This window comes from Eleginops maclovinus, chromosome 4 (assembly GCF_036324505.1).
Source record: "Eleginops maclovinus isolate JMC-PN-2008 ecotype Puerto Natales chromosome 4, JC_Emac_rtc_rv5, whole genome shotgun sequence".
In the NCBI taxonomy this organism is placed as follows: Eukaryota; Metazoa; Chordata; class Actinopteri; order Perciformes; family Eleginopidae; genus Eleginops; species Eleginops maclovinus.
In genome coordinates, this window is record NC_086352.1 from 24,869,093 (window position 1) to 24,897,085 (window position 27,993).

At 39.1% G+C, this 27,993-nt stretch overlaps 1 protein-coding gene across 6 annotated transcripts; it reads left to right on the plus strand.

The window, feature by feature from the left end:
- The first annotated feature begins 352 nt into the window (after positions 1-352).
- csnk1g1 (casein kinase 1, gamma 1) lies at positions 353-27,896 on the plus strand. Of its 6 annotated transcripts, XM_063881160.1 has the most exons (14): positions 353-517; positions 6,110-6,540; positions 6,980-7,020; positions 8,082-8,151; positions 14,602-14,753; positions 16,780-17,014; positions 17,134-17,219; positions 17,607-17,691; positions 17,860-18,008; positions 18,120-18,227; positions 18,978-19,088; positions 20,721-20,827; positions 22,929-22,952; positions 23,719-27,896. In XM_063881160.1, the coding sequence occupies exons 2-14, from the start codon at positions 6,354-6,356 to the stop codon at positions 23,771-23,773; spliced, it is 1,410 nt and encodes a 469-aa protein (XP_063737230.1). In that variant the 5' UTR covers positions 353-517; positions 6,110-6,353; the 3' UTR covers positions 23,774-27,896. The 6 variants fall into 6 exon arrangements, 4 of the variants coding, with proteins under 4 accessions (XP_063737230.1, XP_063737231.1, XP_063737232.1 ...); XM_063881161.1 differs by lacking the exon at positions 22,929-22,952; XM_063881162.1 differs by lacking the exon at positions 18,978-19,088.
- The last annotated feature ends 97 nt before the right edge of the window (positions 27,897-27,993 follow it).

A 27,993-nucleotide genomic window follows, 5' to 3' on the forward strand; every position in this document is an offset into this window, starting at 1 on the left:
CCCCTGCATTCCATTATAAATCTAATGAAATAGGTTTTTTTTGCTTTGCTTGTTTTCCTTTTTCCCCTTTAAGCACTTGATATTGTTGTCATGTAGTCTACTATTGCCAAAACAGGTGTGCAGTTAGCTTATGTGAATCCTCTGGCTAAACTAAATTAGTTTCTTTGACCTTTAAAGAAATATTAATTCAGAATGAGCTTTATAGACAAAGTTTTCCTATCAGGAACTTGTAAGTCAAATCCTGTAGGCTAATAGATAACATAAATACAAACTTGTATCAGTCCTGACCCGGACATGTGCGTGCTGAAGCGGGCGGTGCCGTTTTTGTACATCCGGTGTGCTCGAACCTTTCACGAGCAGCGAAGAATGGAGAGAACCGCTAACGACAGTCCGCTGTTAGCCTGAAACATCAGTCACAACACCGAGAAACCTTTACACAAAGCTCCGGACAGCCGTGCACATTTCAGGTGTGACATATACAGAAGCTGTGTCCTCGTCTGGATTTATAACAGCAAAGGTGAGCCCGCTGTGTTTGTTTGGGGTGAGCTACATTTGATATTAAGCTTTTGGTTGTTAGCTCATATTTTCGCTGCTAACTGAGCTAATTTCCTTGTTGCACTCGGTCCAGCTGTCACCTAGCCATCAGTACGTATTAGCTAAGGCGTTCACAACAAGCATTTATTTGGTTCCCATTCCAATCCATAACCCCAAATTGTTATTATTATTATCAATAATAAGGGTATTTCTTAACATTTTGAAAATATGTTTTAACCAAACTACTGTGGCTATGTGATGTTTGGCTAACGCTGGCTTTGTGCAGGGTTTCTGTTGGCAAGCAGCTGGAGAGCTAACTAGGCTAACGGTTAGTTAATCGATGTGACCATCACTAATGTCAGGCTTTGTCCATGAGACGTTAGCGTACAACTGCCAACTCGCATCCTTGTTTTGATTCAACCAGAGGGCCCACTTACAGAGGATCGATCATTTTTGTATTAACCTCAGCTGCCTCTGCAAAACACTTCCTCACATATAAAGTGTTACCACTGCTTCTCAGTGCAAGGTACAGATGTAAAGACAGTCTGGCAAAGAATATACAGTTAATCAGCCAAGGCCCCTCCTCAGCTTTGTAACCTATCACTAAGATATCTGGTGCATGGCATTTGGATGTGGTTAGGGGCAGATGTTAAATTGTACCTCCCAATGTGACCAATTTCTTGTTTGTGGGGTATCTGTGTCTTATGGTCCTATGTTTCCCATTTAAAAGTCCTCTTAATGTGACCTAATAAGGAGAACTTTCGAAGGTTTTTATATTCACAGCAATGTTTTCCATAGGACAAATGTTCAGTGTGTATTTCACTGGGTCAATATGTTGAAATTAACCACAGCATACTGATGTTTTACTTAACACTTACACCTTCAAATGTGCAGGGAAGTCTTTCAAAACGGTCTTTATTTATGTCTTCTCTGTGGTTGAATGTATTTTCAAGATGTTTATGCCTACATAACATCTATCTCTCTTTGAACTGAGGGTCTCCCTCATCAATCTCTTAAAACAAGGACGTAGATACACTAACATGAATAGATACACTGTAAATGTTCCTTCTCAACTGCATGACATGGCTAATAATGAACCATTGGAGTATTCGGTTACCCTTCATCTGGCAAAATAATATTGTTGGGGTCATATTCAGCTAAATAACACAGTGCTTCAAAAGAGCAGTGTAAACCCCTTTTTGAAGTCATTATATTGAAATATATTATACTAGCTGGGTGTTACTCCAAAGTAGAGCTTTGTGGATCCATAATAAGTTATTGCTGGCACACTTGAAAGAGTCTGACTGTATGAAGGTCTGCTATAAAATATTGTTTGTGTTGCATTTATCTACAATGTCCTGATGAAATAGAACTTTACTAAATGCATGCCTGAAAAAAACATACTCTTCACAGGCTATACACTTTATAAGTTTTAAAACCTTTGTGTATTTAGAACATTTTTAAATCATGTCTGATTTTGCAGGTATTGACTTGACAAAGATACACAATGGCTCATCCTTCACAATATGTGGAGTAAATGACTACCAGTAGACTACCTCAGTGAAGCAAGCTATGAGTCATCCTTACAAAATCAAATCTATTTCTTATGATAATATTTTATTTATAACATTCATAGACAAAATCAACAGTAGTCAAAAATAAATCTTTGTCGTGGAGGTTGGTGCACACAACAGTGGTAATTGTGTTTGTTTTCTATGAATTTACTAGGAAAACCTTGGATAATCTAAATAAACACCAGCTATGGGTGATAAGAGCTGCTAAAAAGGGGAGAGAGGCATCTGTAAGCAGGCTCTGCCACAGTAGGGGTCTTCAGTATTGGCAGCCCCCCTCTCATGCTGATCTTTCCACTGAAGGTTAATCACTCTACTCTGGGCCTTTTTTATATTATTGGGAAAAAAATGTCAACAGATCAGTCATTTTAATGGATGGTAATCAGCTACAAGCAAAGTAGCTTTTACAGATATTTTGGTAGGCACATTTGTGTTCTATAAACAAGGTCTTTATAACACTTCAAAGCCACCATATTGTGTTACTGAATACAATATACAAGTAAATATTGCTGAATTTTATAACAAGCTATTAACCAATTACATCAACTTCCATGAACTCTACATTTTTAGTTTTTGATTTTCTTCATCATAGAGAAACCATTCTGACTCTGGCAGTGATCAGACACTTGACGGATTTGTTTATGTGTGTTCTTTGATACAGTATCGTGAAAAAAGCAATACCTACCTAGGTGCATACAGGGCCAGGCCAGGGTCAAATAAAATGCCTTTATGAAAATGAGCACCATATCAAACATCAGTGCCATTAGAACTCTATACCACTACACAGGCAGACCTATTCAACACTCCTCTATTTAACACAACTATAGTTTCCAATTTGAACATTTAATATGACATTTAAAATACTGAGCAAACACCAAAAACCTACCTATTTTCTCCGACATGCTCTATTTTTTTCTGGATATGTAGGGACGTGTCGTGAACATTTTGTTTGTGCCTGCATATTGCTAAATATACTCTGATGGAAGACTATAAACAGTTTTATAAGTGGGTTTTTTAAAATGTATGCACATATTTTTACCAAACAGTTTTAAAGCAAAATGCAGTATTTTTAGAACACATTTTAAGCAAGCCTGACAAAATATCATTGGATATTTGTCTGCTAGGCATGCTGTCTAAAAATAATTGTTGAAAAATGGTAAATATTAGGATCACCCTGTTATAGGATTTGAATTTGTAAACTTGTTTTATGTCTGCCCCTTCTGAAGATCCAAATTACTTTTTTAAAGCATGCCAAAAGGTGTGTATTCTCAAACATATTCTCTGTTATCATGAGACACTGCGCCTCCGCATGGATAAAGGCTGGGGATTCCCCATGTTGCAAAACTGATGTAGCCATTTGTAGAAACCACAGGACATTTAGTGGGTTGCCTGCATTTGTTGTTCACTTTATTAATTAGGTAGTTGACCAATGTGAATTTACACAGATTTACTCCATAGTCATTTATTTTTTGAAATCCCTTTTACTTACAAAGCGAAGAAAATACAGAGACACTTTTACAACACATAAAACAAATACACAAGTAAAACAACAAATACATAGCGGCTCATGAAGTGTGAGATGCCATTTATTGTTGTTTGGAATGTTTTTGCCTTTTTTATATAGTTTGATTTAAGTTCTTGTCCTTATTTTTTTTCCATCCTAATCCCCAGGTTAGGCATGTCTGAAAATACAATGTAGATGTGGTCTTACTCAGATTTCAAATGCATAAAAGAGGCAGATGAACTTTACCGTCAGTTTAGTAATGTTGTTATAATGTCATCATTCTCGTACTTTTTCCACTGTTACAAGAAAACACTTTTTAAAGTAAAGCTTGCATTTAATTTGCCCCAAACAAACCAGAATAAAAGTGGCCTGGTGTCAGCCTTGTGTGTTGCATTAGCTGCTTCACCACTACCCTCGTGTCTCAAAACAAGATTTAAGTATATGGTAGATGTTAGTATAATTATAATGGAAATGAGGCGATCTATCTTTATTTAGACACAAAAGCACATGAGTGGAAAGAACTAATGAGCAACAATGTGACTCCTCAATGTCTGCTGACTATTTTGAATCACTCATGCCTCTCTACTGAAAAACAAATACCCACACCCAATAAAATGACACATTACACTCTTATTATTGTAATAACAACTTGGTACACATTGGAAGTAAAAAGCTGTGTTTAGCATCTGTACAAGGTGTGGGCTCCAAGGTGAACAGCGGTGTCAGTGAGTGTGTGTTTATTATCCTGCTCCAACAGAGTGTTTGTGTGTAAAGATGGTCTTCAATCAGGAGCAACTCAGAGCCGAGCTAATCCAAACACCGGACCAGAGTGGCCCACAAATGATTATTTACACAATGGAAATGGTTACAGCTCACTATTTGTCGTGGCTGCAGACCTGTTTTATAGCCGTGTTGTTCTGTTCCTGGTTTTATGTAATAGCAACAGTGCTCAGTTGCCCTTGAGAGCAAACTAGCTGTCTTTGATGCTGAGACGTTCACAGGCAATACTGAGCATGACTCATCCGGAAGCCCACACACAAATACTTCAGCAGCAGCCTTTCCATGCTCAGAAATTACAGCATTGTCATGAAATCATTAGTGGCTTTTTCTTATTGAAAGAAGAAAAACGTTTTGTTTTTAATGGGAAACATTACACTTTTAAATGCTTTTCTTTGGGTGAATAATTATTGAAACTGGAATTCTGCCTGATTTAGCCTCAGCATTTTGACCCCAGAGGCCTGCAGTTGATAGACATCATACATCTTTTTTCTTAGTGAATTCTAAATCATAAACCGTCACAGCCTCTATGTTTTATAGGCACATAATTTTATATCCGCAGGACTCTTGTCAGTGGTAGAAAGGGGGTTGGTTTAACTCAATATGATTTGAGCGCTTGGCAAAATCCAACCAGTGTCCATCAAGTTAAGCTATGGTGTCCTTGCGAGCAGACATAGCTTTATATAATTGTTTACATAATAATCCCAGCTGACAGTGTCTGCCAGGCTTTGGCTGTGGGTGGTGAAGATGCCTTCATGATCCTCACAAACTATGACTTAGGGTTTGTGTTGATGCTGAAACTACTGGTGTTTTCTGTGACCACTGTGCCTCGATGACTATCTCTTTAGCTCAGCAGCAGTGTTACAGTAATCCTGTGCTGTCCTCATTTAGTCCTTTCTACTTGTATACAGTAAGAGATTATGACTCAGCATGACCTTCAAATATAAGGTAAACTTGCAATGTTAGGAAGAAGTTAAATAAAGTAAATAGTCATAATTTCTTAATATCTCTTAGGAAAGCTTTAGTAAACAATGTTCACTGCATTGTTGTTCCTTACCTAAATAAACATTTTACAATGAAACCTTGTGTAAGAGTTCAGAAGAGCAACTGGAGCCTTTTGTAAATTAAAACAAACGTCTAGCCAGTGTAACCATCCCTCCGTGCCTCACTCGCCTGTGCACTGCATGATTCCCCCTGACTAAACTCTGCTGAGATGAGCACAGCTCTTTTTTTCAGACTACTGCAGCTCTTTTTACATAATAATAATAACAGTAGTGAAATATAAATGTAAAAATATCGTCCTCGCTCTTTACTTTAAGTTATTTGACTTTTATTGAATATTTGAAGCCTGTTTAAATCCTCAGTTTATTTAACTTATTGTGTTTTCTCCCTGTGAGGCAGGGAGGATTTTGTGTTCATTTAAATTGGATAAAATGTGTCTGTGTGAAACTACTTTAAATTGATGTGTGCAATGCCAGTGTTTTTAATGTGCTGGCAGTTATAGGACTTTTAATGTCACTTTGTGGTTGGTATTTGTATTGCTTGTAATAGTTTTTCGGCTCACTAAAAGATCAGCCTAAATTATGTATCTGTGTTCTTCAATCCAATTTTCTTTTTCAAGATTTATCAGATTCATATGGGAGATTTAGATCCACACTACCATGTTCCATGTGCTGCTGTGTGTGGAAAGTTAATATCTTCTCTCATGTGGTGTCTGTTCCAGGTCTTTCACCTTCTCCTTCCTGTGACAGATGTTGAGGCCAGAGATCAGCCTGTCCTAACAACTGTTAGAGGTGACAGGGTGAGGACAGGAGGAGTGTCGGTCAGCTGTGCCAGGTTTTGTCTCATGAGAGTCACTGTGCCATCCAGGCACTGCCAGTGACCAGGGCTGTGGCTGTGGAGGGCCCGGCCCAGGAGGCCTTTTTGTACATCACTCCGGGCTCCTGCTGACCTGTGCTGCTCACACCATGGATCAACAGAGGGATAAATATGGCGAGCGGCCTGCCAGGAGCACTAAAGTTTCACAGGGAAGCCGCAGCGGACACTCGTCCCGACCATCCGGCTCCTCCAGCTCATCCGGGGTTCTAATGGTGGGGCCAAACTTTCGTGTGGGCAAGAAGATCGGCTGTGGAAACTTTGGTGAATTGAAGCTTGGTATGTTGAATCTAAATCTTGTATTCAATGGTTCAGTTCAACACACAACCCATTTTAGCTTTTATAGAAGTTCCTAGTTTATAAGGTAACTCTACTAAAACTACAGATGTTTGTTATATTTTGTCAAACCCCATACACACGAATCCGGGTAGACTAAAACTCTCACTACAATGCAATGAAATTCCACAAGTAACATGCATAAAAATTGGACTTGGACTCTGATTTGTAGGAATAATTGCCTGGAAACTGAGTATATTCACACTTGAAAAAAAAAAAAGGAGCACATTTAGACAATTTCTGTAATCTAACTTCCGTCAACCAGACACAATCACCTGCAAAGTTGCTTATTCCCTGCTGACGCAGTTGTAGAGCTGTAAGTGGTGTACTTTATTTTTAAAAGCCATCAAGCCTTCTAAGCCATCTCTCCTTTTTATTTCAGGTAAAAATCTCTACACCAACGAGTATGTAGCTATTAAACTGGTAAGTGCTCACTTTATTTCCCTGCTTGATTCCCCATGTCTGATGATTTCCTTTGCAAAATGATAGAGTAAATACAGTTTCAAGGAAGCATAAGGAAGCACTTGGTAGACATATTGCCACTTTAGGTATATTTTCATAAAATCTGAGGCTTGGCTCGGGTGGTACAGTGGGGTTGATGTTTTATGGGACTGTTTTGCTCCTTTTAATAGAAATCTGAATGAGATGTTAAGGATGTCTGTCTTCCCAGTGGCTGATGGACTAAAACTCATGACTCATGCATTTATTATTGTTCACCAGAGAGTAGTAAATACAGTATCTGCACTAGTATTTAGTTTACTACGCCAAATAGTTTCCAGTTGCTCAAACTGCTCTGTCAGACACAGATGCAGTGCTTTTATACAGTGGAGAAGGTTTTTTACTACATAAGTCAACTAGGAATATGTTTTAGAATTTGGGGGCAATTTAATGGTATCTTTCAATAGATTATTATTATTGGAAGTGTTGTGTATATATTTGATACCAATGTACCAGACTAAATGGGAACTTTTGGTGGTTATTAACTTCGGAGAAAGACTTGAGTTTGAGTTTAGAAGAAGCATGTCCAAAACATGCGAAATGATGGTTATTTTTTACAGTGACTCACATTGTGGGGGAGTTACCATCTCCATTTACAGATTACTGATTTGCCGGTTTTAATCTCAGGTAACATCAGATTATTTACACATTTGAGGTTTTAGTAGAATAAAGAGTGACTGGTGACCCTTATGAAAAAGTAACACCCAAATCAGCATTCATGGCAATGTTTGTGCTGCTAGTGCCAGTTAGTGCCAGTTAGTTTGGCCGACCTGCTAGTGTTACACGGCGAGAGAGTTGTCCTGGTACATCCTAAATTCATGAGCCTTCAAGTGAAAGATGAGTCATCAAAAATTGTTCACACCCGCTTTTAAAGTACAAACAAAATATTCTTTGTTGTTTTCTGTTTCAGTTTTATCACTGTTTTAATCCAGTTTTAAGGTTTGTGTCATTAACCGAGTACTGGTTTGGATGTGTCCACTGTGCAGGAACCAGTGAAGTCGAGGGCACCACAGCTGCATTTAGAGTACCGGTTCTACAAAACACTGGGAACTACAGGTAAGGTCACAGATATTCTCTCCCACCCCTCGTGGTGTTTTGGTGTGGCTACATGGCAATGATTTGACTATTGTGGAAGATCAGCCTAGCAGATTACATCATTTCCAAAACATGTGCTTACTCCACTCAGGTTACATATTGATATTAAGCTGGGTCAGCAATTTATTTTAATCTCCAGGACTTTGTGTATACGGGTGCATCGATGCCATGAGCTTAGATCATGTTGAACAGTGACTTTGCCGTTGGTTATGGAAGATGTTGGCATAAAGAATCTTATTCGTCCACAAAGCAGATGCAGCAGCTGATGAAACACTTCCTTATTGTTATACCGCAGAAAGTATCGCGCACTATTTGAGAAGGTTAATCATGTTCAGGGCTCTCCTGTTGACACGTGTGCTGAAGACAGCTTTTGTATTATTTGCGGACTCAGCGTGGTTCTGCATGGGTCCAGTCTTGGTGTGTTGGAACATGTTTATATGTACATAATGAACAAATAAGTGGCATTTAAAAAATATAGGCCAATCAATGTTTTTACACTGACATATTATTACTCCATTAGGTTGATGATTGGCAAACCTGTGAGCAAACAGCTTATTTACACATTCAGCAGTTACACAGCAACATTATCATTCATTTGTGTTTCTATTTGCATTTCCAGCATGTGCAGTTTGGTGCTGAACTTTTTTGTCTACCAGCCAAATGGCAAGTGAATTTTTTAATTACACCAGCTACTCAAAAGATCCCAATTCCGTTTTTGCCTGGTAAGTGGTGGAAATCTACAGCAACATGAATATTTCACCAGCATTTAATGATTCTCTGTAGTTTTGTCACTAAGAATGACCTCTTTCATGTTTCACATAGTTATTTGACCCATCTCAGTATATTGATTTTAGTCTGAAGCAGTCCTCCACACTACATTGTCACTGTGCTACGTGTAGCAAAGGAATTCACTTAAGTCTTGTTAAAACATCTGGGAACATCAGTACTGAAGCTGCGGTCATTGCATGGGGTTAAATTATGTGGTCAAAGGTTGACATTAATACACATCACCATATTATATTTAATATGCATGCCATAAAACGTTGCAGATATCAGTTGCCTAATATCGTCACTTTAGCTAATATCAATGCTGATTATTTCCATTTTAGTTGAATACTTGTTTTTGGTGTCATTATTCATTTTGGTTCAATCAGTCATGCCCAACAACTTCTACCTGAATGTCTCAAATCTAAAAATGTAGATGTTGATGCTTTAACTGTAACAGTATATCCTGAAATCCATTACATATTTATTGTAATCATTGTTCTAAGGTTCTATGTGAGACGGAGTGGTCATTGGAACAGTGTGTCCCCTACACTGTCTGATTTTGAATAGTGATGTCTACACTAACATTACAAACACTGACACAACTGCTCGTCTTTTTCCAGATCCTCATATTGTTGTATTTTTGGAGTCGTGCCCTTAACAATCTGTTATTCTGTGTTCAGAACGAAGGACAATACAATAATAGCTGCTCCTCTACTTTTCTTCCCTTAACATTGCTCCCCTGACAGTTTATCAGTGTGTCATAAAAGATTAGTCAAGGTCTGATGATGCATCACTGCTACTGACAGGAATCTCATGAGGGTGAAATGACTACAACGGAGAAATAAATTAGGGGAATGTTTTTTTCACTTTGTACAAGAGGAAATGGGTGGGAACGCTAGAAACCATGGAACAATAGAAAAATCTTTTTTAATAGTTATGCGTTGCTTTCTTGTGAGGTGGTTAAATAATAATGTAATGCCCTGATAGTCCCATGAATACACCTAAAGTGGAGCTGGTGATTGATGATCATGTTGCTTATTAAGATTTCCAAAGAAAATGGTTTAATCACGGTGATACAGATTAGAGATGTTCAGTCACATTTTGGCATGGAAGATAAAATGCACATGTTTGTGATTTATGGTCCTTGATGTGCATTTTGGATCACTACATGTATGATAACCAGACTGAGTATAATGGCTATTGTTTTGCAAAGGCAAGGGCTTGAAAAGGCCAACTGTGCGGAAACTCATTAATTATTTAGAGAGTGGGTCTGCCTCTCTTAATACTAACCTGCCTCTGTCCTCTCCTCCAGATGGGATAACGTGACCTCATTTCTTCTTGGCTGTGCGTTGTGCCACATTCCTCTCAGCCAATGTGGTTGTCACAGTGTCTGTGCGACAGGGGCTTTACGAATTAATGTGGTTTGACTCAGATGTTCAATCAGGAGTCGTATCTAGTGCATAACCAACTGTCACTGGTTTTAATGAGGATGATTCCATTAGGAATTAGGTTTCTCCTTCCATATATGATGGGAATATTTATCATTACACTCAGTAACGGCTTCATTGCGGATTTGGTTTTACAAGCCTGCAGACCATGAGGCATTATTTTGCTGAGGATACAAGATGGTTTTGAAGATCAAGAGGGTTTTGTTCAAGGGTGGGCAGCCACTATTGAGCTGTGAGGAGAATTGGCAGTCAGAGCTGGTCATGAAACACTACACCAGCTCTGTGACCATTGCAATCCCAAAGAGTAAACATTTCCCACACCGACGAGGCTCACTGGATTTTGCAGACATGTAAAGGAAAGGGCTGCGACACATCCATAACTGTTCAGAATAGAACTTCTCTCATGGCGCTGTTTTGCGAAAAATAAGGCATGTTGAGAAGCTAGAGAGCATTGTTTTTGTTCGCTTTTTAACGTCTTATCAGTTGTTAAGAAATATATCTCAAAGATTAACTGCAGCAGCAGAGATTTAAATACCGTATGAATTTATTTTTAGCAATGTGACATTTAATAATTCAACTTCATCTAGATTAATTTAAGATAAGGTCATTTAATAATTCTCATGTGCAACGTAGCCAGGGTTTTATGGCCAATCAAGAAATGTATTCTGTATGCCTTTAAAAATCCCAGTGAACATTTGAAAATCAAAGACAGTCCTATAGTAGTGTTTCTGCATGTTATAAAGAATTTCACATTAGAGTAGCCTTACTATCCAAAATGTTGATTTCTTTTTGCTTTTTTCAGCAAAGGGTTGGAAACAACCCTTACAGTTACTTGTGGTCACAGTTATGCAGTGCAGTTTTGCAAAGCAACCACTACATTTAAGCAAGCCAGCAAATACATATGTCAGAAAGCTCACTCAATTCCACCAAAGGGGGAGTATTCTGCAACCAATGCAGAACCAAAAAGATAGTCTTCTCCTTTTACTTCTTCTTTAATACACAATTTTATTCACACACCTATCATAAATCTACATTGCGGAACTCCATCTATTCAGCTATCTCTAAACTGTCACTAAGCTGACACACATACTATTATGCACATTATATATATAGTAAGAAAAACTAATTCACACCTACAGCTTAATTTAGAGTCACGATTTCACCTAACCTGCATTTCTTTGGACTGTGGGAGGAAACCCACACAGACACGAGGAGAACACCAAACTCTGCACAGTAATCCCCGTATCATTCTGTTGTTGTAGTTGTTGTTGTTGTTGTTTAATGGTGCCGCCACTGCCTATTAGCACGAAGGAATCACTGTTTTTAATTTGTTGTTGAACATAGCCCTTGTGAGGTGGCCTTATACGTGTTATGATAAAAAAGTTACAGCATAAAATATACCCACAAAATATTACTTCCATTAGATCCAATATAAATACAGCTCCGGAAAGAAGTAAGAGACCACTGCATTATTAGTTTCTCCGGTTTTAGTATTTAAAGGTCTTTGAGTTAAATTATTTATTTATTGTATTCTATAAACTACTGACAATATTTCTGTGTTGGAATTCAACAGACACTGGAATGGCTGCCATACATGTAGAGATTTAAGAAACATTTGGAGTGGTCTCTTCATTTCTTCCTGAGCTGTATGTTTATGATTAAAACTTAGGTTTTTATGCATCCCACAATGTCACATTGTTGGTTAAATATTGATTACAGAAAAACTACCACTAAATACTCACAATAAAACATTGTAGTTCAGGACTGTTCAGAGTCTAGAGGAAGTTCTAGTTGTTGACAGCTGGGTGAAAAGAAGAAAAAACCACACACAGTAATGTGCAAGAAGGAGCTAGTGCCTTCCAGTTGGGCTGAGAACCAAATTCATATAGTCTCTATAGCACTCTACTAAAGAGGAACTGCTCCCATTATTTATAAGAAAAATGGATGAAAGAAGTCAAAAGGGGTAGAACCAAGTCTTCCTGTACAATTAGAGATATGATTTATTTTCAGAACAGTTGTTGGGTGATCCCTGGTTACCCTTTGCTAGTTAAAAGCTTGAGCAACCTTGTTTTCAATTGAGCCACCCTTTATCCACTTACTTACAGCACATCTCCAATCTGCCACATTTTTAGGCCTCCCACAGTCATCCGGGGTTTCAAGGCACTCATTCCTGTGGTACAATTAGCAACCCACAGAACTGCATAATGGTGTCCAGAAACACAAGATGGAGCACAGCATGCCTCCTACATACCCATATGCTAGCTGACAGCACTCTCGCCACTGTTAATACTGCAGTGTATTAACTATTACCCAGCTTGTGGGTGAAATGCCTTCAGGAGCATTAATAGATAAAGATGAATATTTTAACACATTTAAACGGGTTGAGAATGAGCTTTCTACGTTTTATAGCTTCAACTAGTTAAGCAAAATTAGAAGGACATTTCTATAAATGTCTCCTTCGTTGTGGCACACAAAAATGAATGAACTGAATATAAAACCAATATATCGTGAGCTGGCAGGCTGTCCAAAAGTTACACAGGTATAGCAGAAGAAAGAAATCTTCAAGTTTGAAGAAATAAACTGAGATAAGTAAATGTGTTCTGTCAGAAACCACATTTGTTAACTCTAGTAGGCTAACTAAAAGCAGCAATCTCAGGGTTAAAGCCTCCACAGACTATGAAGGGTCATTCATTTACGACCAGATCATGTGTTGAAGGATAGGCTCTTCAAGAATCGAGCAAATGAGGTCATGTTTCTTAAGCACTATTTGCACACAATTTCCAAACAAAGGTGAATATTTGTCTAATGTGATATTTGTAAAGGACAATATTTATGATAAAAATCTTTACAAGAACAAACCCCAAACTAAATGGCCCTCAGATAGTGCAGATCTCTATCAAGGTAGCACTAGCTTTATATCTCATTGAGTTCTTTTCATTTGGGAAATCTGCTGATACCTAACATTAAAACAATGTCTTGAAGAACAGGGACATGAAAAGCAATCAGGATGTCCCTTCTTCAAACTTTCATGCAATTGTAATATTTTCAAGGACTGAGCTGAGTTCAAGCAGATAAAACAAGGTCTGTATGATTGAAGCGCCAGCATTTCTTTTACGTTTCTGGAGGGAACAACTTTAATAGGACTCAGACTGGCAATAAGCAGGGTCAACCTTTAAATCATGCCCCCCCCCCCATAAGGCAATTAACAGTTTGACCTGCTTTCCTGTTGGTTTTAAATAAAGTTCAGGATATGGTCATGAAAATGACGAAGAATACAGATATCACTAGTTACGAATTATTATTATTATTATTATTAACGTTAAGGAATTGGATGTGCATAAAAGTGGAAATCCTGCAAGTCATTAGATTATAATAAGAAGAATATCACTTTGAAAAGCAGAAAGTCAGAAATCACTTTGTGTGCTTTTCATTATAAAAATACTCTAGGAATAAGAGAAAAGGTAATAAAAACTACACTTTTTTATTACAATATTAGGCTTGAAGCTGACTCACTTTATTTTGAAGTTTAACAGTACAGGGAGATTCATTTTCCAGATCATCAGTATCACAAACAACCAATGCTAAGGGTCAGAGCCCAGGACCTATTATTATTACTGTAGCATTAGACTGACCACACAACAAGAGCCAAGGTGACAGATGGAAGGGATTTAGAGCAATTACAGTGAGAAGAACGGAGAGGATATAATTCAGTTGGGAGAATGTGATATGAGGGAGAGAAAAAGATTAGTTTTCCGCCTGCAGTAGAGGAGTGACACCGTTTTATATGCAGGCACTGACTGTGCTGTATTTTACTTTAAGGTTAATGTTTACCTAGCAGCTTTCTCTGCTCCCTATCCTCTGTAAACTTGTGGCGCCCCTCCTCCTCTGTGACCTGTCTGAGGCCCCTTTATGGTTCACCCTGGTCTCAACTCAGAAATATCATTAGTCAAGAGAAACTGGAATAATAATCACTTTTCAACCCTAACTGAGTCCCCACTAATATATACAACTGACATAAAAAGTATTTGTTTTTAGTAAGTAGATGATTGCCTTAACTACCACAGTGAATCTTTGATGCACTTGCAAACTCATAATTGAACTATAGAAAACTTGTGAAGGCACATGTACAAGTACAGCTCTGTCCACTCTCCTACAACTTGCAATGTCTAATTTCTTTCTCATTTGTCCGTTTCAGCTGAAGGCGTGCCCCAGGTGTTCTACTTTGGGCCCTGTGGGAAATACAACGCCATGGTTCTGGAGCTGCTGGGACCAAGTCTCGAGGACCTGTTCGACCTTTGTGACCGGACCTTTTCACTGAAGACTGTCTTAATGATAGCTATTCAGCTGGTGAGTTCTGATATGTAACACAGTAAGATGTTTTAAATGTCTAAGAGTATGAAACTCGACTCTTAGAACTATTTACTAAAATTCCTTTAACAACAATTAGCAGAATTGGAAAAAATTAAAAGGGCAGCAAAGAGAGCTACTAAACAAGATAATGCATTCCTTTCTGAAATAATGGCCAGGTTCTGCTTTTCTGTGGGGTGAATTAAGGATCCACATTTTATTTTACATTTTATGTCCCTGAAAGCTTAGTACAAATATTTTACTATATATAGTATATGTAATATAAGTGCACATATAGCTGTTACATTGTTTTGGTGCCTTCGGCTTTTCAACAAATATATATTATTTATACACAAAGCCCTGCCCCCAGAGACCCATTGAGCAGTTGGGGTGCCACTTCAAATGAGCAATCTGACAGTACACGTACTATTGGTCAGAGTCAGGTAGGCTGTCCAAAAGAGCAGAGCCATCACTGACTGTCATTAGGTCTGGGCAGCTCAGAGTGTGGCTTTACTCAGTGTTTTAGGCGCCTCAGACATCTGAGAATTTCTAGCATTTCATTTTGTCAGCACAAAATCTGCAGTGCTCTGGTAATGAAGATAGCCCCTACAAATTCGTAAGGAAATCTACAAAACTGCACACAAAGCCTGCATCTCAGCCAATCCCTCCTCTCTGATTATCACATAGGTCTTCCTCTTTTTTTGGGGGGCAGAAGTGAGTAATCCCTCAATAAGTGCTGTGATCCTGTTCTCCTACACAATTTCCTTTTTTTTATGGACGGTAACTGCTCTGAGCGCTTTGTTAAGACGTAATCTACAAACATGTTGTTTTGATCTTGACAGATTGTGCTTTTGAAGTCCTGGCAGGAAGGTTTTGCATCTCAGCTTGTGGCTTGAAATTTTGGCTGAACATCAAGAGAGGCTTTTGTTGTGGGATAGTAATTACCAGCCACGGCAGTGAGGCTGGTATTGTTTTCACCTTGGGAGTCTGTGTGTGTATCATCAGGGCAAAATGTGCTCCTGGAGACACGTTCTGTAGCGGGTACTACCACATAAGCTTTTTAGTACTTTCGTGTTGTATGTTCCTGTCTGTAGGAAGATTTTGTTATGGCGTCTCAAGCATGCAAGATGCAGTCATGAAACTTTACAGAAGTGTAGTTTGAGATCAAAATATAAGCTGAGTGTGAAAATGGCCTATATCCAACAAAAGGTAGCATAGGATGAACTGCCCTAGACTGATTTGTCATCCTATTGCATAATGGTCTCTAATGGCTCACTGCTGAAGCTGTGCTGCATAGTGCTCAAGCAGTTAGGAAATTAATCATTGGGGAAATTAATTGACTACTTTGTAGATGATTTGCCACCACGTAATGAACTGAAGTGTTCATTGTTTGATTGTAAAAACATTAATGATTTAAAGAAAAAATCATTATTTGACCAAGCTCACAATATTTGTAACGTCAGGGATTCCATCAAAATGGTTTGTTCTGAGGTTGTTTTGGTTTTGGGTTTTAAGATTCCTGTCTTTAGGCATGTCTTTGTCTTCCAAGGGCTTCTCGGAAAATGGAAAAATGGAAGTGGCACAGACCAAGCATGTATGTCTTTCTAGTGATGGGTATGGGTAAAACACTGAATAATGGATTTCCCCCAATGCAACTCAATTGCATTTTTCATTAAACATTGCCTAATGAGAACATCCTCCTGGCTTAGACGTGATGTGTCTGTTATACTTTGTTAGTCCTCAAGCTTACCTGACAAAGCCTCTCTAGAGCCGCAGTGCATTATTACAGGCTGCGTATAAAACAATGACGAATAAACGGATCTTCATGAGTTAATTGGTGGTATGCACCATTAATGTGAAATAATGCTGGTGTGGATTCAACAATAAATACTATATTCCAGTGTTCTTGATAAGACTGACATACTGCAGCAGTCGTCTTTCAATTAAATGTCAGTTTTGAGTGATTGTGTTGTGTGACTTTATGTCCTGGATTGATTTTGCTGACTGCTGTATTCTCTCCCATCAGATTTCTCGAATGGAGTATGTGCACTCTAAAAACCTCATCTATAGAGATGTCAAACCTGAAAACTTTCTCATCGGACGGCAAGGGAACAAGAAGGAACACATCATCCACATCATTGACTTTGGTCTGGCCAAAGAGTACATCGACCCGGAGACCAAAAAACACATTCCATACAGGGAGCATAAGAGCCTGACTGGCACTGCCCGATATATGTCTATCAATACACATTTAGGCAAAGGTAAGAATAGCTTTGTTTTAGTATTACTCTCTCGTTTTCTAACATGTTTATTATGCAATGTGGTTTGTGGTTATTTCTTGAAGTTTCTCAGTAAAATGTTATCAAATCTTTTGATATAGAGCAAAGCCGGCGAGATGACCTTGAGGCCTTAGGCCACATGTTCATGTATTTCCTTCGTGGGAGTCTACCATGGCAAGGACTGAAGGTATGCCAAGTACATGGAAGTGTTACAAAATCACTGTTGTCCTTTTTTAGAAATGCATTTACATATCTGAGAGCTGAAGGATCTCATGAGTCTGCAACCTTCAGAGCACTATTATTGTTTGAATTTAAGTTTTCATCAACAGTTTTAGAATTGGTTGTAAGTCAGTTTGTGTTAAGAGTCTAAATCGAGTTGACAAGTGAGCCAATGTAATTATAAATACATGTTTTAATCATTTGTGTAGTCCAGTTATTTGTACAGTAAAGACTTAAGATTTATTTTAACTGGTCTGTATTAGGAATGTGATTAAGAATGTTCATATAATTCAGATTAATGCTGGTCCAACATCAGAATTGGTTCAAATAACTTCTTGTTTTGATTCCCCTGCAGGCCGACACATTGAAAGAGCGATACCAGAAGATTGGAGACACCAAACGAAACACTCCCATCGAGGTCCTCTGTGAGAACTTCCCAGGTACCCTGACGATGGATGTGATTTAGTTATGGATCATTATCACATAGCTTCTGATTTAACATTTTATTTCTGGGCGTTTCCAAATAAAAAGTTTTTAAATGTCATCCCACTATTAGAAATGTATTATCCATAAAAAAGGTGAAACCATTCTTCTATTTTTTTATTCAGAGGAGATGGCCACCTACCTGCGATATGTGAGACGGTTGGACTTCTTTGAAAAGCCGGACTATGAATATCTGCGGACTCTGTTCACTGAACTGTTTGAGCGGAAAGGATACACCTTCGATTACACTTACGACTGGGTGGGCCGGCAGATAGTAAGTAACGCTCATAAACTTCTAACAGACACGTTTTAATTTGGACAAACAATCTTTTTTTTTGCGAGCTGCTTAAATGAACAGGATTTAACTGGTGATGTTTTCCCTCAGCCCACACCAGTGGGGTCTGTCCACATAGACTCAGCAGCATCGGCTGTGACGAGAGAGAGCCACCCTCACAGAGACCGGCCCTCACAGCACCCACCGATTAGAAACCAGGTACACCCGGTTTTTGGTCTGTTTTGGGAGTGAAATCAAGGGTTCAATCACATCATGTATACATGTATGAATGACAACCATACATACCCCCCTATTGCAAAGAATTGTTAATTTCAGGGTGACCTTTAACATGACCTGCGATTAGGGAAACTGTAAAAGATAAGGTTCAAAACTCAGATTATGCAGTTACCAGGAAATGATCGTGATCACTCAACAAAATTAAAGTAAATGCAGAGTTTCAAAGGGTATGTAAAAATGATACATTTTCTGAGAATGCAATATTGTATGAGTGTAAAGCATTTTGTTTTTAGAATATATATCACTGCAACAATTCTAAGGGTCTGCAGTTCCCCCTTGCACGTGTAAACACTAATGTGTGCATTTGATTACTCCTGTTAATTGCTTGTACAAAGACAACTCGTCAAACAACTTCTTTCATTAAAAAATGATAATTTAGGCTGAATATATATTAAATATAAAAGCATATAGGCCTAAGTATAGGAGCTTACCTTTATTTGGCTTTAAGCTCATTACTTTCTGGTTCAATTCTTTGGCTGAAGCCTTGCTTTGAGTTTTATTCACTTTTATTTTGTTGCATTTTTTTTTTCTCCATTTCTCATGCTGCTTTGCATGGTACCTGACCTCGCACACCCAAATATCCATCTTTCCTAACGCAATTATTCCATCACCACCCTCTACCATCGCACCCCCAATGCCACTCCCCCTCACATCACCGACGCACCTGAGCAGACAGCAGCCTCAGATCGACGAGGAGCATGGGAGGTGCAGCCCACACGCCAAGCAAACTCCTCCTATCTGACCTCCCACCTGGCAGCGGACAGGCACGGGGGCTCAGTACAGGTATACACCCCTCACCTGTTCAACCACACCCCCCACCTGATCTCTATGGAGTCAGATCTGTCTCATAGGATCAAATCTAGTATAAGAAAAGTCAGAAACCTAACACAGGTGCGTCACTTTTGTGTGTTGAACCATTTTCAAAGCAGCAGATGGCGACTTCTATTTAAAACAAAAAACTGTTGGTCATATTTGCAGAAACTGTTACTATATCCTGATGGTAGTGTATGAGAAAAATGATAACATAATAATAATAAACCAATCCGAGCCGAGGAGTCTGTTACGCTGTGTCAATCACACTGATCAAACTGCTCAACTAGACTGTGGCACTCATTTGATTAAAAAGAGCACCAGCCATTTTTTATCATGGCAGCCGGTTTAAAAAGGGGGGGCATTATCTTTCTAGTGCTATACTGTCAGGATATAGTGACAGTTTGAAAAAATATGAAAAAGTTACTAAGTGGTGATTCTGCATTATTAAGGCAGATTTGAGTTAATTACTGACATTCAGACATACTCTCCAGGTCATGCAGAATAAATGAAGGTGCCCTTTCATCTCTTTAAAAATGTTTTATTCATTTCCATAAAACAGATAACAGGACACAACGTTTATTTTGTATTTTAGCCTGGCATGTGAGACAGATCTACAACCATAAACTCCCCCCCCCCACCCCCCCTTTTAGCCCTGGCTGGGAAATGTTATTTTTTTCTGCTCCACCATATGCATGTCATCTGGTGCCATCCACCCCAGTTGGAGAAAATGTGATGAGGCTTTATGAACAGCAGGCCTGGTGGTCATCGCGCTTGGACATTCCTTGCAGATCAAGAAGCACTTTTGCATGGCAGGGCGACCTGGCGCAGCCCGCTAAGTGCATGCTCTTTAGTCGAAAAGGGTCATTGAACATTAAGGAACACTCTGGTGTCGTTTTGACTACCAGCCATTACCCAAGACAACAAGCTCTGTCTGCATAGGTGTGTACAGTGTAGGCTACAGTAGATTTCTGGCATTTCTGCTTAATGAAATTCACTCCTTCCTTCCTTCAGCAGATGATTTTTGTACTTTTTTTGCATCATGAATGGAATTGAATGGTTTCAAATAGCTGAGAATCTCATAGGTGTACACTGAGCACACCTATGCACAAAAAACACACATTTTTGAGATAACTTATGCATTTCTTCTACAGGTGAATGGGACGACCACCAATAGCTTTGCATACTGTAGTTTGTCTGCTGGTGGCAGTTTGGTGTCATATCTTTCATTCATGTATTTTTAATTTTGCAAAGGGTTTATACTTTTTCAGATTTCCTCTACACTGGCATACAGACTGGAATGGGAATTTCAAAAACTATTTTAATTGTGTTCATATCATAAAATATTCCGAAATTTGCTTGAAATCACTGCAACGGTATGCAGTGGCTATATATAGAAAAATGTAAGCAAGAAAAATGTTTGTGTTTTATTCATGTGATTTTGTGTTTCCATAGAGCAAACAATCAAAGTAAAGTGATTTGGTAAAGTAACATGTAGTGTTTAACCAGAGGAAGTCTCCATCACAGCAGGACCGGTGGTTCACGTTGATTCTGGCCCGAACATCTCTGTTAGTTATTATGAACTAACACGTGTCTGTGTCACAGGTGGTCAGCTCGACCAACGGGGAGCTGAATGCAGACGATCCACTGACGGCTCATTCCAACGCTCCCATCACAGCTCAGGCAGAGGTGGAAGTGGTTGACGAGGCCAAGTATGTCATACGCCTGCCACATCTCTCTAACATGTCCATCTGCATCTTTCTCTCTCTCCCGCTCTTCTTCTCTGTCTCTCACCACTATCTACTACGCTGTTGAATAGTGACAGCCCCCACCCCTCAGCTGTTATCCTTCTCCTCTCATCTTCTGTCTGCTTGTGCCAGTTTTTGATCTTGACTGCTGCCTGTTTCTTCGCTGTTTCCTTAATTAGATGTTTTTATTAAAAGACAGACAATGTTGATTATGTTTAACCTCTCATACCCGTCGCCTGAGCAGCAGACACAGTCTACACTGATAGCCACTGAGGATCTCCCTTTTTAGCAGCATGAGCTTCTCAAAAGAACACTCCACTGTTGATCCTCATGTCTTTAACTGTCAGTAATGATCAATGCAATCTGGTTCTGTGAGTGTATTGTGGTAGCAGCCAGTTGATGTCACACCAGATGGTCCATGTGGCAACTTAGTCACATGTACAGAGATTATGCTCATGATATCATCGTATCAGTCACTTTTGAGGCAAACAAGGACAGAACCATGGAAGTTGCAGACATTAGCATTGGTTTCACATAGTTAATCTCAGAGTTGGAAACGGAACCGCTATGGTTCCTAGACTTCAGCAGCTGAAGCGATTCGATGCTGCATGGCTGGCTGCCCACTGTGCACAAAGTAGGACTGTGAAGAGCTCATCCAAGACACTAATCATAGACTAAACATATATTTATAATAATGGTGAGAAAGCACCGTTTGGATCAGAGGCTGTCGGTTAATACAGTAAGGCAGATTTTTGGATTCTGATTCTGATTCAAGAGGGAAAACTCTACCTTACAGAGATTTGGCTGATTTTGTCACAATCTCCAGTTACTATGATGCATATTGTACAGATCTTTGAGTCCATCAAAGTGCGCTGTTAAGAAAAAGGAGTCTTCTCATGAATTTCCCAGAGGTTCACTCACTTTAATCTGCACTCGTTTCTGCCCAGATGACAGGCTTTCCTCCTGTTGTCCATTCCTGCAGTTGTTTGATGTTTTTATCAGTGTGTTCGTTGACGTCTGAAACAAAAACAGTAATTAATACAAATCATGCATCTGATACAGTTTAGTTAAGGATTAGCATTTTGAGTTAATATCATGTTTGCTGAGTGAAATAATGCCAATGGAATAGTTTACATTACTCTCTTGGGATGAGTGCTGAATCTGAATCTAAGACGTATCTCTTTAAAGAAGTAACTCTAAAAACTCATATTTCTCTAAATAAAGCAAAGTCATACCTATATTTACACACTTCTGACAGTTATGTTTAATATAAAAGGTCTTTTCCTAAAACTGTTACTTTTGGCAGGCTTTACAGCTTGTGGTGCTACAGTGACTTCCTGTTTACATCGTTGATTGCTGTTGATTGGACCGCATATTTAATTTATGATTTGACTGAAGTGAAATACTGAAGACCGGCTCATACTTTTAATTGTACATCCATATAAATTACAACAATAATTAAACTATGTGAGTGATGGATTTATTATGAATGGATGGATTTATTATGAATTGCTATTATAAATGGTTGAAAGCACTTTCATTGAAGTCCACCTGCCACTATCAAGACAGAAAAAGGCATTTGATATCTGACATTAAGAAACATAAGAAAAAAGAGACTGGAAACAAATTGATAATTAAATCATAAGGGCAATTGATTTTTTTATTCAGGATGCAGACCAAGTAGTTTTAAAAGGTTGGTAAATACACATTCTACTTCAAATGATGTGTGTAGCATGCACATTACACCACTTATCTTTATACTCTTACATCCTCAAAGACCGGACATCTGGGATGAATGTTAACCCATTTACTGTAAATATGCTCCTGCTTACAGGAAGAAATTGCTGTAGAGAAGATGTTCTGTGACCTTTTCTGAGATCTTTTCTCCTGTAACCTCTCAAACGTCCCCCCTCTGTGTCCACTGGAGTCGTGTGTGTGTGTGTGTGTGTGTGTGTGTGTGTGTGTGTGTTTGTATGGCATGTGCCCAGTCCGATCATCTTGGTCTTGCTGTATTAATCTATCTTTCTTTTCTCTTTACACTCTTTCCTCTTTTCTTCTTCTGTAGCTGCGTGAAAATGCTCAACCTGTGGTGAGTCCCTCTCTGCTAGTCCACATCAGACTCATGGGACAGGGAGTGGACCAGCCTAGGCTGGCGTCCAGTGGAGTTGTTATTTTAAGTAGTTTAACCAGACTCTCACTGATACAAAGATAGTGCCACTGTCTACTATATTTATCATCAAGTCTCTGCTTGTTGTTAAGTGACGGATAAGTGAAGAATACTGTAAACAGTGCTGTCATGTCAGCAAGCAGATTCATTTAAAACTTCACCGCCTTCAGTGCAGAAGCAATCAACAAGTGATTTAATATAAGTTAGCTAAACCGCCCTCTTTTATGAGCCCCTGCTATATATTTGTAGGGGATCAGATATCGCTCTTTCACAGTGGCTTTCATTTGGCTTCAGATTTAAGGTCTTTAAACTCTTGTTGCATGGTGCACCATTATTTAGTGTTAGTGAATTAATGGAAGAGATCCCAGTCACTGTCCTATGTCTTGATCCACAGCTCTTTCTTGTCTTTGTATGTTCTAATTGACTGTTCAGGCTCACCTTGTCTTGTGCTCTTTGTGTGCACTGCTCCATTTTATTTTGATAGGAGGAATAATTTCTACACTGCTGCAGTCTTTGATGCTATTATTGTGATCCCAAAAATTGATCTGTCCAGATTTGAAAGAATCAAATTCAGTCCTAGTGATATTCAACAGTGTAATTGAAGCAGCCCGCTCGTGTTTGTCCTTTCTTTGTGCTTCTGAAGCCCCTCTCATCTCCATATGGGTTTATTGTGTGTCTCTGTCCGCAGGTGCTGCTGTTTCTTCAAGCGAAAACGGAAGAAGAACACGCCGAGGCATAAATGATCCTCCACTACCGACCTGAAACGAGTGTCCCGCTCAGTTGATTTTGATTTCAGAAATCAGTAAGGTCCCATTCAGAATAAAAAGGGGAGAAAGGTCTTGATTGAATTGTCCTCTGGAGGGGCCCGTTAAAAATGGCTTGTTGAATGGACAAGGCACTTGTGTCCTTTGATGGGAGTCCTCTTTTATTTTTTTCCTCCTACATTTGTTGGAATGTTTTGCCGGCCAGTCATCCAAACGAGGAACCTTTTTGTTTGAATTTTGCAGAGGAATATTTTTATTTTTTCTCCCCTCCGAGCATTCATACTTTTTTTTTTTTTTTTTGGCTGATGTTGGCTCCTGTTTCTCTTCCATGGTATTGCAAAGGAAGAGACAGATCTTCCCGTGGAGTTTTGCCACCTTCAGCCGGTTGCATACTGTCATTATTTTGTTTGTCCCACAAAATCATGTCTTCATTTCCCATCTGTCAAGTCCCAGTTCAAAAGTGGTTTTAGTTTGCTAACTCATTTTGAATCGATGCCCTTTTTGGTCATTCCTGACGTGGGACTGAATGTAAACCCGAACACACAAGGAGCCAAGAGTGTAACTGCCTATCTTCAGGCACAAAGAGCATCAGTCAGCCATTTTGCCCCTGCACTTTTTTCCTCCAAAGAGGTCAACCTTGGAACTGGGACCCGGGGCCTGAGAGGACAGAAGCCCAGAGACGCCTCCTGCACTGTGTTCTCTGAGAAGGACTTCTGCTCACGCTGCTTGGTTAAAGCGCTCTCCTTAACCACGCCGCTAAAAACACACTACAGTCTCTTTTGACTCACATGCAGTCTTGCTCCTGTCGGCTTTGTGATAACGAGCAGCAACCTGACACTTGTACATGGGGCTTAAAAACAATATGCTATTTATGCTATTTATCTCATGGTTGCCACCTGTTTTCTTACTTAAAAACATACACACTGAATGTATGGACGGAAATGCAAATTACTTTGGAGCATTTATAGAATCTTTCATGCGCATGGGAAGGAAATTGCAATTTAGGATTTAAGACCAATGTTAAAAAAAGGAAAAAAGTTTGACCAAAACTAAGTGGATTATCTTAATAATGTGATGGTAAAATTGGACACTTCACCAGAAGACACTGGGGGATGTTGCTTTGGAGTGACAAGAGAAACTGGTGTGAGGAGATTGATTCACAGCCGCTCAACGCTACTGTCCAATGCCTTAACCCCCACCCACCAACCTGTCCCGCATCACATCACCAGTTGGATGAACGAGTACAGCATGATGGTTGTGTGACCTGCAGCGCAACTTTTCGGGGTCTCCTGTATAGTAAAGCCCAAAGTTGCGGACTGTTCGCCAACTAGTATCAGAGCAGTTAATGAATTCCCTTGCAACACGTAGGATGTATTCCCAAGAGAGAGCGATGCCAAATGAAAGGTTTGGTGAAATAATCTGTATTAACACGTCCCTGCCCCTGCGTTTCCAGTCTGAAGACCCCTGTGCTGCAAAGCCATGTTTTGAGTTTGGATAACTCTGCTGAACCCCCGGTCCCTCTCCACTGTCAGCGGGGGCGATAAAATAACATGCCCATACCATTTTTAATTTAGTGTCATGGAGGACTGCCTTGAAACAATATCCTCGATATGTCACCTTGCCTATCCTCCTAACAGAGAGAATTACCGTACATAGGTGTTTTATTTTTTTATTTTGTATCTTGCTAATGTGAAGTTGTTGAAAGCAATTTTTTTTCATTCCAAATAGCCATGGTTTTATGGGGAAAGAGGGTTTTAAAAAAAAAAAGCTTGAGACCATGACTGCACTACATTTGTTGACTCAGCTTTCCCTGACGAGACCCTGCCTTCTTAATACTGAACTTTAAACGTGCTTATTACTTTAATTGTAGCTGCCTCAGCGTGCTAGGCTTTCCTTATAGGGTGCAGGGAATACACTTTAAATTGACTTTCATCCCCACGACTCCTTTGTTGTGCCATGCCACCTTCCTACTTCCTCTCTGCACACACACAAACGCATGCATACACACACACACACACACACACACACACACACACGAAAGTCCTTGATGAATCTGCTCATGGCGGAGTGTTAGATTTGGCGTTTTGTGGACCTGCTCCATCATCTTTGGAAATACAATGTTGTAGATGTTGCAGACTTTCTCAATGAATCAGTATGTAAACCTGCTTGTTGCGTGTATTTACACTGTATAGCTTTTGGTTTATTCTCAGCCCTGATATGTCAGTTACTCCGGGGTCTAAGTTATTGTGTTATTGAAAGTACTTGAATATGAAAATCTACGGGACCTTTTTATGTTTTGTTTTTTTTTTTACATTTTCTTGGTCATTTTCATAGTAAATCCATACATTTTGAGGGAGTTTGAGGGGAATGCTGGGTAAAATGGGCTATTTGAATGACAGGTATTCATTTCCTTGAGATGTCTTTAGTGCCTCGTGAGTGTGTTGGACACGTGTCAGACTGTGGAGTCCTGTGCCAGTGTTGGGTTCATGTTTTACCCAGAGGAGTTGGATGTTGGATGGAGGTTTAAAATCACGCTTTTGTTTCCGTGAAATATTAACCGTAATGTATTCTGATCCATTAAAATCCTTTATTTGTTCCAACACTAAACCTGTGACATCTGCAGCCTGTTATTGTCCCCACAAAGCATCAGGACTGTTTCACTCCAGCTACCTGTTAAAAAATGGAAGTATTTCTGCGTAGTGAGATGGATATCAAGACTATAGTAGCCTTCGACGTTCCCCCTGAATTCCCCGAGTGCCATTCCTGAGACTACTAATAGCCCATGCCTTTTACCCGTGCCAGGAAAATATGAAGTTGAATGTTTTTTTGACCATCGCACTCCACCTTGTGTCCTTGACATGTTCACTGTCATTTTGAAAAACCCCAGAGCAACGTGGCTCAATTCAGTACCAGGAAGTGTTTTAAAGGTTGTTTAAAGTGTCAGAAAAAAAGTGTTTTATGATTAGCTTCTGTTGGTTTCTCTCTTAATGTTGAAACCAACAGCATTTTGTCGACAAAGTTTATTATTTCAGAGTTGGATTTGTGACCGGTCGTCTTCGCAGCATCTGCTTCTTCCTTAAACTATGGGTCCTGGCTGAAATGGTAGATATAGAAATATTACTCTGATGTATTTACTTTTTTCTTTCTGGGCCTAGTACAGAGCGGTATAGGAGTACTCTGTGTGTTTTGTATCTGCATGGCTTACCTGGAGACGACAGCGAGCGTACTGTCTTGAGTTTCTCACCTGTAGGGCTCGTATACTGTTGGGTCACTGAGACGTTATGGCTTCCAGTCCTCATATAATATAAATAACATTAATGTCTTCTCACAGCACATTCCATTTCATTTCTCATTATTTCTGGTATTCACTTCCATCAGACTTGTGTTGATGGCTCTGGTTGTGTGTAAGTCACATTACTGTGTCAAAGCTGTGTAAATCAACGCAATGGACAGATAACGTGTGAATGAATGGCTTCGGTCTTTATGGGTTCTCTGGCACTTTTTCCTTGTTGCTGTACTTAAGGATTGTCTTGGATTTACTGTATATTTTTCTTTGAGGGAGAGGTTTAAGGTAACATTTATTGCAATATTGTGATGATTATTTGAAAATTGTAAATTGTACAGAGTTCACAATTATACTCTTTGTTCTTTTTGTTGGGATTCCATATAAAATATGTATTCTTTGATTATTATTTTTCTCTCAGACTGTGGAAAATCAAATTGTACAGCTTCAAGAGTTTATCCTCCCCTCAGCATTTTTTTTGCAGAGCTATGATTAAGAGAAATCTTAAAACTGTAAATAAATATTATTGTGTTGAAATATGAATGTCACTTCAAAATGTATTTGAATGAGTTTGTTAAGGGCTTCAAGAACGAAGGACCGATATTTCTCCTTTTTTATGGTTTCATACTTTTAATTTGCAGAAAGGTAAAGGTCCTTTTTTAACTAAGATGCCTTTTGTTTTTTGTTTTCTCCTTGGATTCATATAAAACAAAGCGTGTCACATGAATCTTATAAAATCACTTTTTATTCCCTCCACACCTAAAGGGAAACTCCAGTTTGCACCCTTTTTTATGTAAAATAAAAGATCTCTCCACCTTGTGGGAACGTCTTTTGTGAAATGATTTTGTATTAAATTGCTCCAAATATGGTAATCTGACTTTAATGAAATTGCAAATATACACATAATGAATTCAGC

Excerpts from the sequence above, each read along its gene's own strand:
- csnk1g1 (XM_063881160.1), top strand. The coding sequence starts at position 6,354 with ATGGATCAACAGAGGGATAAATATGGCGAGCGGCCTGCCAGGAGCACT. Across the intron at positions 8,152-14,601 it reads CAAAACACTGGGAACTACAG|CTGAAGGCGTGCCCCAGGTG; the intron begins GTAAGGTCACAG and ends TGTCCGTTTCAG. Across the intron at positions 17,015-17,133 it reads CAATACACATTTAGGCAAAG|AGCAAAGCCGGCGAGATGAC; the intron begins GTAAGAATAGCT and ends CTTTTGATATAG.